General features: G+C 42.5%; 1 protein-coding gene across 3 annotated transcripts in view; it reads right to left on the bottom strand.

Moving 5' to 3' along the window:
* The window catches only part of LOC126271933 (probable ATP-dependent RNA helicase DHX35), a 208,887-nt gene that overhangs the window by 162,651 nt on the left and 32,451 nt on the right, over positions 1-13,785 (bottom strand). For all 3 annotated transcript variants that reach the window (XM_049974353.1, XM_049974354.1, XM_049974355.1), the window contains exon 4: positions 6,646-6,860. In XM_049974353.1, coding sequence (XP_049830310.1) covers positions 6,646-6,860 — 215 coding nt within the window. The remainder of the gene's footprint in view (positions 1-6,645; positions 6,861-13,785) is intronic.

The following is a 13,785-nucleotide window of genomic DNA, read 5'->3' as shown; positions in this document are numbered from 1 at the left end:
GTAAAGGATGTTGTGTGCAACATTGGCTCTGTTTCAAATGGTGCAGTTCATGACCAAAATTCATGCTTGCAGAAAATAAACTAACGCTAAATCACAGTAAGACTCAGTTGTTACAGTTTCTAACACACAATTCAACAAACACGACATTTTAATTTCACAGAATGGGCATATAATTACTGAAATTGAACAGTTCAAATTTCTAGATGTTCAGATAGATAGTAAACTGTCATGGAAAGCCCATGTTCAGGATCTCGTTCAAAGACTTAATGCTGCCATTTTTACTATTTAAATGGTATCTGAAGTAAGTGATAGTTTGACATGAAAAGTAGTCTACCTTGCTTATTTTCATTCGTGTATGATGTATCGTATAATATTTTGGGGTGACTCTTCCCCTTCTCAAAGGATACATTTGGCTCAAACGGGTGGTTTGGGCAATAAGTGGTGTAAGTTTGTGAACCTCTTGTCGACTCCTGTTCACTAGTCTGGGTAGTTTGACAATGGCCTGTCAATATATATATTTTTTTATGGTCATTTCTTGTTAACAATATCAGCTTATTCCCAAGAATAAGCAGCTTTCACTCGGTTAATACTCAGCAGAAATCAAACCTGTATTTGGATCGGGCTTCCTTAACTCTTGTGCAGCAAGATGTGCACTATACTGCTGCATCCATTTTCAACAAGCTACCACAAGAATTCAAAAACCTTATCAGTAGTCCATGCACTTTCAAACAAAATGAAGAGTTTCCTCATGTGTCACTCCTCCCATTAACTTATGTTTTGTCTATTTTGGTTTCATAAACTTTTTATATAAAAACTCTCACTGTACGAAGACATGTAGAAGTAGACAGCAAAAACCCTTCATAAAGCCTAAAGAGCCACAGTCATTGATGAGATCATAAGCACTAAGTCAGAATTCACAAGGAAGAGTAGGAGGAACTTTTGCAGGACCTCCCAGCAGCATACGAGTATAAATGACTACCCTGGTCTTAACTTCAAGAGGGTTGATGGGAATCTGGCAGCAGTGAACAATGAAGAGAACTGTTACATCCTAGCCCAGAACTTTGGAACACTGCTTAAAAGTGAAGAACGCAGAGCAAAATGTCCAAGAACATTTCCAGAGCAAATAAACAACAATTCTATTACTCCTACTCCTGACGAACTGCGAAAGATTTCATGAAACTGAAAAACAAGAAAGACACTGGGGAAAATTCAACCACAGCGGAAATGTTGATAAGTGGAGAGGAAATAGCCGTTAATTCCAAGTTAAGTGCTGTGGCCTTCTCCACCAGACATCATGGCGCCTAGAGTATCAGTAACCAAACTGACAGCCTGCAGCTGTGGGTTGCCCGCCTTCGCGAGCACACCAAAGCACTACACAACTGACAGGCAATATTGATTAACGGCCACGGCCACAGCAACAACAACAACAACAACAACAACAACAGCAACAGCAGCACCACAGCAAAGACACCTGCACCACCAGGGGCCACTACCGACCCACATAAACATAAGGAAGAGGTCGCTGCAGATCCCGGAACTATTTTCACACGTCAACCACGTGACAGAAAATAGTTCCGAGGTACTTATCCACTGAATCGCTATAAAGGCCGGTGCTCGGCCGCACATTGACAGTTCATTGACCGACAGCAGACTTGGATAGCTGCCGCCTCAGCAGCCCAGCTTGGATCTTCTCGCTGATCTCTGGATTGGGCTTGGTATATCGGAGAAGCCTCTGGTGGAGACTAGTAGGAAATTATTTCCGTTGTTTTGTATCTTATTCTTGTGTGTAGTTGAGATTCGAAGACGGATCACTGTTTTGTGTTGGTGTTATATTTGGAGAATTTGTTTTGGTTAATTGAACAGTCCAATAAATTGTTTTGGACTTTGATCGTTAGTTTCTTCTGCTTATGCAGACTTTGAATACCTAGAACAGACTGGTGATGACTATTCACAGCCCCTGACAATGATACAGAAAACTTCAAGTCATAACTCGCTGCTAACAGAAGAGAGATCTTTTGGCAGATGTGATGGCAAGTGGGAGCTGGTGATCACATGATAACGTGTTACAGCACATTGTAAATATCACACTAAATTTATGCCATTTCTGTTCAGGCACGAACCAGAAATCATACTAAAAATATGCCAATTCTCATCTAATGCACACTGGTATGCATATAAAATAGACGAAAGGATGTTTTTAGCACACACTGTGATAAATAAAAACCAGTGTCAAATGCTGAAATGATGGTCAGCCATACTACAAATCAACTCTGACAAGGGACACAGCTGTCCATTTACAACTGCACAGACTGTGATCTGATATCATAACTGCCGGCACTGAGGCTGCTACATTGCTCACAGCACCAGGTCAGTATTATTCTTTGAGCACTGCATATAAAATACTCTGCAAGTGTAGAGTAGGGGGGATTTTAAAGGATCAGTTGACATAATCGCACCATGGCCAAGTGATCAAGTGCACTGACTGAACATCTGTAGGCTCGGAGTCAATTCTTGCTGCTACTGACCTTTTTTCCCTTCATTTTATCTTAATCCTTGCATTGTTAAACTATCATCATAAAATTTAACCCTCTGACTGCTACAAAAGTGCTTTCTATGATCTATGCTGAGAGCGGCTGCGTTTTCACTGTACTGCTCGCCTAATGCTGCTACCTGTGTGCAGAGAGTGTTCCAGCCACTATGAAATACTTATCCAATTTTAAGGACACCATTAGGTGAATTTTTTTTTCTTTTTTCTTTTTCCAGTCTGTAATCTGCACTTGATAAAGGACTGAATTTCCTTTTCATTATGGATCATAGTTACAGTGCTGCATCAAATTAAGTACAGCATTGCACAAACTTTGCATACGGTGATTTTAGCCCCTGCATTGCTGTGTATGAAATGTAAATATGATATTGAAATTTTATTTAAAATTGAGAGCAGAATGATCTCATTTTGTTCTAAGTTACTGGTTTTTATATTGGGCAGATGGTTGCATGCTACATGCCCATTTCTGTCCTTGCACACTGCAAACTGCGATTATAAGAATCATCACATTTCATAAATGGTTCGAGATGTCAAAACAAGGTTTTCTGAAAATGATAGCACATAAAAAACACACGTTATATATAAGTACATGAAACTTTTTTATTCACCAACATAGGGAAGTAACTCACCCATAGCTGTCAATCAGTTGGATGGGACGTCTAAACATGTCAATAGAGTTTAGTTCTCAGAAGACTTATGCATAGAGTATGGCAGATTTTGAAGCAGCGGTCCACATGCGAGTCTCATAGTCCAGTGGTCAAGTGCATCGCCTGCCTATTTGTTGGCTCAAGTTTGATTCCCACTGCTACCACTGGCTTTTTTCCCCTCAATCACTTTACTTTTTCTCATAAAAATTATAAAATTTAAATATATTTCAACAATCCAGTTTATATTATTAAAATTAACATGTTCAATTTAGTTGTGATTACTACCCTTTTAAGTCAAATAACTATGGGCCACCACGCTGTAACACATTGAAAAAAGTCTGCATGAGCCACCACTGACAGTATCACTGAATTGGCAAATATAGTTTTGAAGAATGAAAGACAGACAGACAGACAGACAGACACTGATCTATTTTGTTTCAGATGGTACGAGGGTGTAAAGTACAGTGGCCTAAGATTTTTTTTTTTTTTTAATAAATCTTACTGTCACTGGAAAGTATGCTTAGCTGTAAGACGTGAACATCAGTTATTATTTGATTTGAAACCAAAATACATAACCTCAAGTATTCAACAGTGATTGCCATTATTCCAACAGTTTGCATCACCCATCACCTTCCTCCCTAAACTGTGTAAGTTGTTTCTCTGTAATTTAACAATTCTAAAAATAGACTCACACAAAGTATGTTTCAAGTGTAGCCATCGATCTCATGATTTCCTTCAACTGAATTATTAATATACCATTGCAGCTCTATACCCATTACCCCGACAACCAATGCACCAAAGAAGTCTTAACTGATGCCACATAAGCACTGTACTGGAAACCATCCTCTGGTGCATGGCTTTTGAAACAAATCATGCAAAACCAAAGCTCCAGATTCATACTCTGATGGGCCAATTGTGACCAACTGACCACTGTGTCATCCTCCATAAATGGCATCATATGGAGGGGCTTAGAGTCAGCACACCACTCTCCTGACCCTTATTGGCTTTCTAGACCTCAGAGTTTCTACTTGTCACCCAAGTAGTTTCTCAACTAGCATCACCAGGTTGAGTGAAGCCCACTCTAGTCCTCCCACCAATGAAAAGTCACTCGTCGTATCAGGAATAGAACTCCAGACATGTAGACCAGTGTGCTATGGCAGTGAACTGCTCTTTAAGAAGATACTTCCAATTCATTTACCCTTTAGATAGTAACAGACTTTAGTCCAGATCATAAATAAGTTTCTCTGCCAACAGTCATATTGTTTTGTTGAACACATTCTCAAACAGTGCCTCAGAGGCACTGTTATCCCTTCAGTGTCTTAGAGACCAATAGTTGTGTCAAAAAACGGACCAGTTCCATTAATTGACCCGATACCTGCACTTTCCAGTTTATAAACACTTTCCAGTATTCAATGACACAAATAATGCTGACCTAGATTACCACAAGTATGTGCATGCACCCCCCACCCCCTTTCCCAGTTCAGTGCATGCTGGAAGAGCAGTTCAGAAATAGATAGGTTTTGCAATACAGGCATAAATATAATTACTACTCTTTTGTCATAATATGTGACCCCAACCACAACAAATCACTTATGCATGCACTTTAAACTTTATTGCTGTTACATTATAGAAGTGACATAGAACATCCAAAGGAGAGCACCCAAACACCATTCATGTGATCCATCACCACGGAAGATAAGTGCTGTTCAGTACTAAACCAGGCACTATGAAAATAAGATTTTAAAAGCAAGCTAATAGGGTTGAATGATTTGTACCAGGCTGTTCCAACACTAAACCATAAGGCGTGGGCACGCTCACACAACCCCCAACTCATCCTCCGGCAGGCACAGCTACCGCCAGCTGGTGGCTCAATTGCACGCATTCTGCAGATGCATGATGCACTTGGCCACCTCTGCCCAGAAGTGCTTGGGCAGTGTAGTAGGACTGCATAGGCACAGGCTGAGTTCCCGACTGCTTGCACATCAGATGTTTGTCCACCTCTTCCTATGCGTGCACTGCTAACCACCGACAGGAACGTGAGCTGGAACAGCCTGGTTTGTATCATCACAACACAGAATTCAGTTGATGAACATGCTGTGAATTACAGTGGGTCTCATGGACCTAGACAATCACAACTGAGCTACAGCTATTACTATCCTATCAAGTCCCCTAAAGAAGGCTATTCTACGATGTACCATTGATACACCTTTAAGGCACACATGTTCTTACATCTGGTCTAGTGTAAATATAGTTCTCCCTTCAGTTCCATAGCTGCAAATTTATTTCCTGCCTATTCTGTGTCTTTCACTCATACTGTCCCAATAAAATCTTTCTGGGTTGATTAACAATGTCTTTTTTTTCAGTCACACATTTCTCACTCTCAAGCTCCCCTGAACTCATTAGGAATGTGCATGTTTATTTCACATAAAATTTCATCATGACAACATTTTCACCCAAGTAGAAAAGATAAAGCTGTCCTCAACACAAAGAGGGTTTGAACACAAGTCTTTACTTGGCATGGTGCCACTAGACGCAATATTCCCATGCCTTCCTCTGACCTTACTTATCCAACCAGTTATAAGAGGTCTAACAAATTAACATTCATTCTGAATCACAGAGCAAATTAGCATTTTCAAAATTATAAAACAAACTGAGGAATGAACCCCAGAACTTTGAATTTTTTGACTGACACTTACCCTCTTTCCCATGGCCTTTACAAATAAACCCAATCTATATGTTTCAACTCACAATCTTTCTATATGTGTCAACTCAGGTTTTCACCAGATCGTAGTATATATTAACAGGTCTTAAATTTTAATTTTGTTTGTATACCATCAGTTCCCAATGTGGTTGCCCTATGACTTATTTCTTCCATTTGATAAGTATTGTAAACATCAGTTTTGACAGTTTAACCTCCTATATGGTGAGACACGAAACTAAATATGGTGTCTCGCATAAGGTGGAACTCCTTTATCTACAGATGTTTCTTAGCAATGGAAAAATAAGATGCTCTACAACATCGAAGGAAAAAAAAAAAAAAATCATCTCTTGACTATTTCCTTAGTAGTCATTAACGTTACATTTGATCATTTCTATTAATGCTAAAAGACTTCATTTAAAAGGAGTTTCACTCTATATTTTCATTTGTAGCTGTTCTTTCAGTCTTTCAGTTTTTTCCTAATTTTGAGTTTTGATTATCAAAGAGACATTAAGCAAGCACTGTAACTTAGTCCAATAATAAAGAGCATGTATTTAATCTGGAAAAAATGAAAAATAGATATTTTTGTTATTAGAAATGCATAATGTATGTTAGAATTGCAGCATAAACACAATCTGACAGTTCTATAATGTTGAGCACTAGAAAGATATTAAAACAATGCTTCATCATTAATTATATCTAATTTATTTTCATCAGCGAAATTTCAGTGCATAGTGTTTTCATTTTAATCTCACCTGAGGAACCTGAGTACTTTTGCCACAGCCTGTTTCACCCACAAGCACTAATGTCTGGAAATTTTCCAACAGGTACAATATATGGCTTCTATTGCTGAAGACTGGCAACTGCTGACGCTGCTGTTCCAATGAAAATGAGACATACGGATTGTACACAAACGTCGTGCCATTATTTGGATCAATTTCAGACTTGTCCTCTTCCCACCAATTTTCAGCTGAAATCACAAAAAAAACAAAGTATTGTGTCACATCGCAATCCACTAGCTTTTCCTCAGAACATAATGCTGAGCTATTATTGTTGTCAACATACTGTTTTGTAATATTAAATGAGAGACTTACAATATGAAAATATGTATGTAGCACCAATGTCTCATGGCAACCAATGAGTATCTGCTCTGACACAGACACTAATTGTACCTCCTGACTTATGTATCACAGTCTACAGCTGAAAACGTGCCATGTTTTAATTTAATGATATGAATATAATAGAGGGAAACATTCCACATGGAAAAAATATGTCTAAAAACAAAGATGATGTAACTTACCAAAAGAAAGCGTTGGTATGTTGATAGAGACACAAACACAAGCACACACAAAATTCAAGCTTTCGAAACCCACGGTTGCTTCATCATGAAAGGGTGAAGGAGAGGGAAAGACAAAAGGATGTGGGTTTTAAGGGAGAGGGTAAGGAGTCATTCCAATCCCGGGAGCGGAAAGACTTCCCTTAGGGGAAAAAAAGGACAGGTGTACACTCGCGTGCACACACACACACACACACACACACACACACACACACACACACACATATCCATTCGCACATACACAGACACAAGCAGACATATTTAAAGGCAAAGAGTAAGGGCAGAGATGTCAGTCGAGGCGGAAGTACAGAGGCAAAGAAGTTGTTGAAAGACAGGTGAGGTATGAGCGGCGGCAACTTGAAATTAGCGGAGGTTGAGGCCTGGCAGATATCGAGAAGAGAGGATATACTGAAGGGCGAGTTCCCATCTCCGGAGTTCGGATAGGTTGGTGTTGGTGGGAAGTATCCACATAACTCGGACGGTGTAACACTGTGCCAAAATGTGCTGGCCGTGCATCAAGGCATGTTTAGCCACAGGGTGATCCTCATTACCAACAAACACTGTCTGCCTGTGTCCATTCATGCGAATGGACAGTTTGTTGCTGGTCATTCCCACATAGAAAGCATCACAGTGCAGGCAGGTCAGTTGGTAAATCACGTGGGTGCTTTCACATGTGGCTCTCCCTTTGATCGTGTACACCTTCCGGGTTACAGGACTGGAGTAGGTGGTGGTGGGAGGGTGCATAGGACAGGTTTTACACCGGGGGCGGTTGCAAGGGTAGGAGCCAGAGGGTAGGGGAGGTGGTTTGGGGATTTCATAGGGATGAACCAAGAGGTTACGAAGGTTAGGTGGACGGCGGAAAGACACTCTTGGTGGAGTGGGGAGGATTTCATGAAGGATGGATCTCATTTCGGGGCAGGATTTTATATGGGGGGGGGGGGGGGGGGCACGCGAGTATATACCTATCCTTTTTCCCCCCCTAAGGTAAGTCTTTCCACTCCCGGGATTGGAATGACTCCATACCCTCTCCCTGAAAACCCACATCCTTTCGTCTTTCCCTCTCCTTCCGTCTTTCCTGAAGAAGCAACCGCTGGTTGTGAAAGCTAGAAATTGTGTGTGTGTATGTGTGTGTTTGTGTGTTATTTTATTGTGCCTTTTGTAACATTACAGGACATATTGGGACATATTGAAGTATTCGATACTGTAGACTTTTAGGGGATGTTGATACAGATATGCAAAATGTAAAGGGAAACTTTGGTGATGTTTAAATATTGTACTGTGTCAATATTAGAAAATTTTGCACAGAAAGAACAAAAATAGAATTAATGTAAATATATATTAGTGTTAGTAACCTATTTTCATTCAATTTTGTAATTATATTTCATTTTGTAAAAGAAAGACTCACTGTTTGCTGTAGGTCTGATTGATTGTGTGAATTATCAGTTTTGAGCTAAATTATTTTGTATAATATGGACAAGATACTTTTGAGGACTCACCAGCTAAAGAGAAAGTCTGTGAATGAGCGTTTAATGCACACTTCTGGAACTTTCTATGGAGAAATTCTATATTATGATCGCAAAAATACGAAAACTTGTGAAAACTGTTTCATAATCTAATTTCGAAAGATGATTTGTATCAAGAAATATTGCTAAAAAGATTTGTTTGCGTTTTGAAACACGATTTAAATCATTTTACATATAGATAGTTGTTCTAAATCACTCAAGAAATATCCAGAATCAAATGTCAAGATATTTCTGGAAACATCGGTACAAATCTGGTGAAGGTTATCCAGAAGCTGGTAGAAAAATGTTATAAAATCTATTTGGAAATTATGCTTTTAAGAATTTATATGTACTGATCCTTTTACTTACTTTTATCTGTACTAAAATTCTGTAATGTCTAATTTAGTTTTAAGTCGTGAATTGCTATCGTATTGTAAACAAAACATTGTCAAAGACTCTCATTGTTTGGAAAGATATTAATACACCTAGGAGTTGTCAGTTGCCAGTTCAGTTCGGATATGCAGTGCGGTTAGCTCTGAGAGTCAGTTGTTGAGACTGTGAAGTCTGGCAGTTCTGTTTGTAAATAAACGTCTGTAATGAAGAATTACTTGTTGTCGTCAATATGAACTCAAGACCTTTTGCACGAAGCAGACACATCCTAATGCAACATTTTAATTTGGTGTTGAGGAGCTGAAATGTTATAATTTGGTGCAGAAAGTCCTGGGACGTTATAATTTGGTTGAGGAAGCTGGGATGTTATAATTTGGTGGAAAGAGCTGGGATGTTATAATTTGGTGGAGGAGCTGGGATGTTATAATTTGGTGGAGGAAGCAGTGATTCTTCAAAATAAAATACGTCTATTCTGGGATCACAAGAAGAAAATACGTCTGTTTAGGGACCACAAGAAGAGGATATACGACGGACCAGTCATTCTTCAGAAGTATATACGCCGATTTTGGGGTCACAAGAAGAGGAGTGAATCAACCGAGCGAAACCATCCTGGAGTTGAAGAAATTTCGCAAAATACGGACACCAACGACCGCCGACGGACACTAAGATAAGTACCTGCTTTCTAAAATAATGGAAAAAGATGCAGATTTCAGTATTGACAGCGGTGTAGCAAGTACACCTATTAGGGAAAGTGCTTCTGACAGTGCAGGAATGTTGGAAATGTTAAAACAAATGTTTCCAGAGTTAAACTCGAAGATGGATGATTCTCGTGCCGAATTACGTCAACAAATTGAACAGACACAACAACAGATGGACAGGTCGATTTCGAAGGCTGTGTGTGATTTAAAATCAGAAATAAATTCAAATACAGAACAGATTGCTCACACTAATCAGGTTCTCGAAGAATGGCGAATTACTTTTGAGTCAAACCAAAAAGAACTTAGTTGTCGTGTGGACACGGTTGAGAGTAAAATTTCTGTCCTTGAAACTGATTTAAGTAACGAAATTTCAAATAACCAGTCAAAACTTAAAGTTGTTGATTTTGCAAATGAGGAAAATTCTCAACTGAGAAATGAATTTGACCAGACAAAACGACTTTTTGAAAGCGAAATTGAATCTTTCAAATCTGATTCTGACCACCCAAAGAGAATAAAAAACGAACAACAGGAAAGACGGCAGATGACACAGGACAAGATAGACTCAGACAGAGATCAGACGAAACAAATTAAAATCACACAGAGTGTGAAGGTGGTTGGCCGACCATAGAGATAAAAAAGGAAAAGCCAACAACCGAGAACACATTAAAAACTCAGTTTAAAACCCGTAGGCCAAAGGCCAGAATCAACAAAAAACAATAAAATAAAACATAAACACTCAGATTAAATGATAAAAAAACCCTGCCCGAATAAAATGCAAAACTAAGCCAGCCATAGCAGGGTCATCAGTTAAAAGGGCAGGGAGCATATCGGGCAGTGCTAACATCTGCCCGAGCGCAGCTAAAACGCGACACTCCAACAAAACGTGGACCACAGATAAAACGGAGCCGCGGCGACATAGAGGTGGGTCCTCACGGCGCAATAAGTGGCTGTGCGTCATCCGAGTGTGCCCAATGCGCAGCCGGCAGAGGACAACTGACTCCTGGCGGGAGACCCGCTTGGACGACCGCCACACCGTCGTCGTCGCCTTGATAGGGCAGAGTTAGTTTGGCATGGGCAGGTTGCGCCATTCAGTATCACATAGGTCGAAAATTTTGCGGCATAAGATTGCCCACAAATCAGTCGCTGGGAGGCCAATCTCCAGTGATGGTTTACTGGTGGCCTCTTTCACCAGGCGGTCAACATTTTCATTGCCAGGTATCCCAACATGGCCAGGGGTCCACATAAATGCCACAGATCGGCTGCAATGGGCAAGAGTATGCAGGGACACCTGGATAGCCATCACCAGACGAGAACGAGGGTAACACTGGTCGATAGCTCATAAACTGCTCAGGGAATCACTACAGATAACGAAGGACTCGCCTGAGCAGGAGCGGATATACTCCAGGGCTCAGAAGTGAAAATGCTGCACCCAGCCGGCAATGAACGTTGTTCTGAATGTCTCCCTAGAGTTAGAGCAAAACCAACACGACCAGCAACCATCGAACTGTCAGTGTAAACAATGCCAGAGCCCTGATACGTGGCTAGGAGTAAAAGCTGCGTCGGAAGGCCTCAGGAGGGACCGAGTCCTTCAGGCCCTGTGCCAAGTCGAGCCGAAGGCAAAGGCGGGGCACACACCACGGGGGTGTATGCAGAGGGTCCCGGAAAGGAGGTGGAACTGGGAAAACCTCAAGCCCGGAGACAAGCTCACGGACGCAGTCCGCAATCATGCAACCTGATCGAGGCCGACGTTCTGGGAGATGGACGACTGACTGCGGGAACAGGAGACAATAATTTGGGTGTCTGGCAAAGCTACAAACATGGGTAGCATAAGCAGCCAGTAAACGTTGGTGCCTTAACGGCAGTGGAGGAACACCTGCCTCCACAAGTTTGCTGTCCACAGGGCTGGTCCTGAAGGCACCAGTGGCAAGTCGTATTCCATTGTGTAGGATTGGGTCCAGCACCAGCAACGCAGATGGGGATGCTGAGCCATAAGCGAGGCTTCCATAATCCAGACGAAACTGGATTAATGCCTGGTAGAGCCCTAACAGGGTAGATTGGTCGGCACCCCAGCTGGTGTCGCTCAAGCATCACAGAACATTTAGATGCCACCAACACGCCTGTTTAAGCTGCCGAATATGAGGCAGCCAAGTCAACCAGGCATCGAAAACCACACCCAAAAACCTATGTGACTCTACCACATTAAGAACTTCGCCGTCAAGATAAAGCCGCGGCTGCGCGTGAACAGTGCGTCGCCACCAGAAATGCATAATGCAGGTCTTGGCTGCCGAAAACTGGAACCCAAGAGTTACAGCCCAAGACTGCACCTTACGGATAGTGCCCTGTAGCTGACATTCAGCAGCTGCAATGCCAATAGAGCTATAGTAAAGGCAGAAGTCGTCAGCATACAGGGAAGAAGAGACAGAATTTTCCACCGCTGCAGCGAGCCCATTTATTGCGATTAAAAACAAGCAGACACTGAGGACAGAGCCCTGTGGTACCCCGTTCTCCTGGACTCGGGAGGAACGGCCGCGACTTGCACGCGGAAGGTACGATACGACAGAAAATTTCATATAAAGATCGGCAGAGGGCCCCGAAGCTTAGAAAGGATGTGATGACGCCATGTCGTATTGTACACCTTACGCAGGTCAAAAAAGACAGTGACCAGGTGCTGACGGCGGGCAAAGGCAGTACGGACGGCGGGCAAAGGCAGTACGGATGGCCGACTCCAGACTCACCAGATTGTCGGTGGCGGAGCAGCCTTTACAGAACCCACCCTGAGACGGAGCCACAAGGCCCCGAGACTCTAGTACCCAATTCAAGCACCGGCTCACCATCCGTTCGAAAAGCTTGCAAAGAACGTTGGTGAGGCTAATGGGGCGGTAGCTGTCCACCTCCAAAGAGCTCTTGCCCAGTTTCAAAACGGGGATGACAATGCTTTCCCACCATTGCAAAAGAAACTCACCCTCGACCCAGAGACGGTTGTAAAGGTCGAGGAGGCGTCGTTGGCAGTACACTGAAGGGTGTTTCAGCATCTTACAGTGGATGCGATCTGGCCCAGGAGTGGTACCAGGGCAAGCGGCTAGGGCATTGTGAAATTCCCACTCACTGAATGGAGCATTGTAGGATTCAGGATGGTGGGTGCGAAAAGAAAGGCTCCGACGTTCCATCCGCTCTTTAATGGAGCGGAAGGCCAGTGAGTAATTCGCAGAAGCGGAATTTAGAGGAAAATGCTCTGCCAAGTGTTTGGCAATTACATCGGAGTCAGTACAAACTGCTCCATTCAGTGAGAGTGCACGGACGCTGACAGGGGACCGAAAGCCATAGAGGCGTCTAATCTTGGCCCAGACCTGCAATGGAATTACATGGAGGCCAATAGTGGACACATACTACTCCCAGCACTCCTGCTTGCGTTGGCGGATAAGGCGGCGGGCCTGTGCACGCAGCTGTTTGAAGGTGATGAGGTGTTCAATGGAGGGATGTCGCTTCTGACGCTGTAGCACCCACTGATCTTTAATCGCCTCAGCGATCTCAGGCTACCACCATGGCACAGTCCTCCACCAAGGGGACCCAGAAGAATGGGGAATGGAAGATTCTACAGTAGTAACGATGAGGGTGGTGATGGAGTGAACCACCGCATCAATGGCGGCACTAGAGAGAGGCTCAATAGCGGCAATGGAGGAGAACAAGTCCCAGTCCGCCCTATTCATAGCCCATCTGCTAGGGCGACCAGAAGAGTGATGCTGTGGCAGTGACAGAAAGATCGGGAAGTGGTCACTACCACACAGGTCGTCATGCACTCTCCATTGAACAGAAGGTAAGAGGCTAGGGCTGCAGATCGAAAGGTCGATGGCGGAGTACGTGCCATGCGCAATGCTGAAGTGAGTGACTGCACCATCATTTAAAATGGAAAGATAGAGCTGTGCCAATAAATGCTCAATGGTGGCACATCGGCCTGTTGCCACTGACCCA

This window comes from Schistocerca gregaria, chromosome 5 (assembly GCF_023897955.1).
Source record: "Schistocerca gregaria isolate iqSchGreg1 chromosome 5, iqSchGreg1.2, whole genome shotgun sequence".
Lineage (NCBI taxonomy): Eukaryota > Metazoa > Arthropoda > Insecta > Orthoptera > Acrididae > Schistocerca > Schistocerca gregaria.
This window is presented reverse-complemented; position numbering and strand designations above follow the sequence as displayed.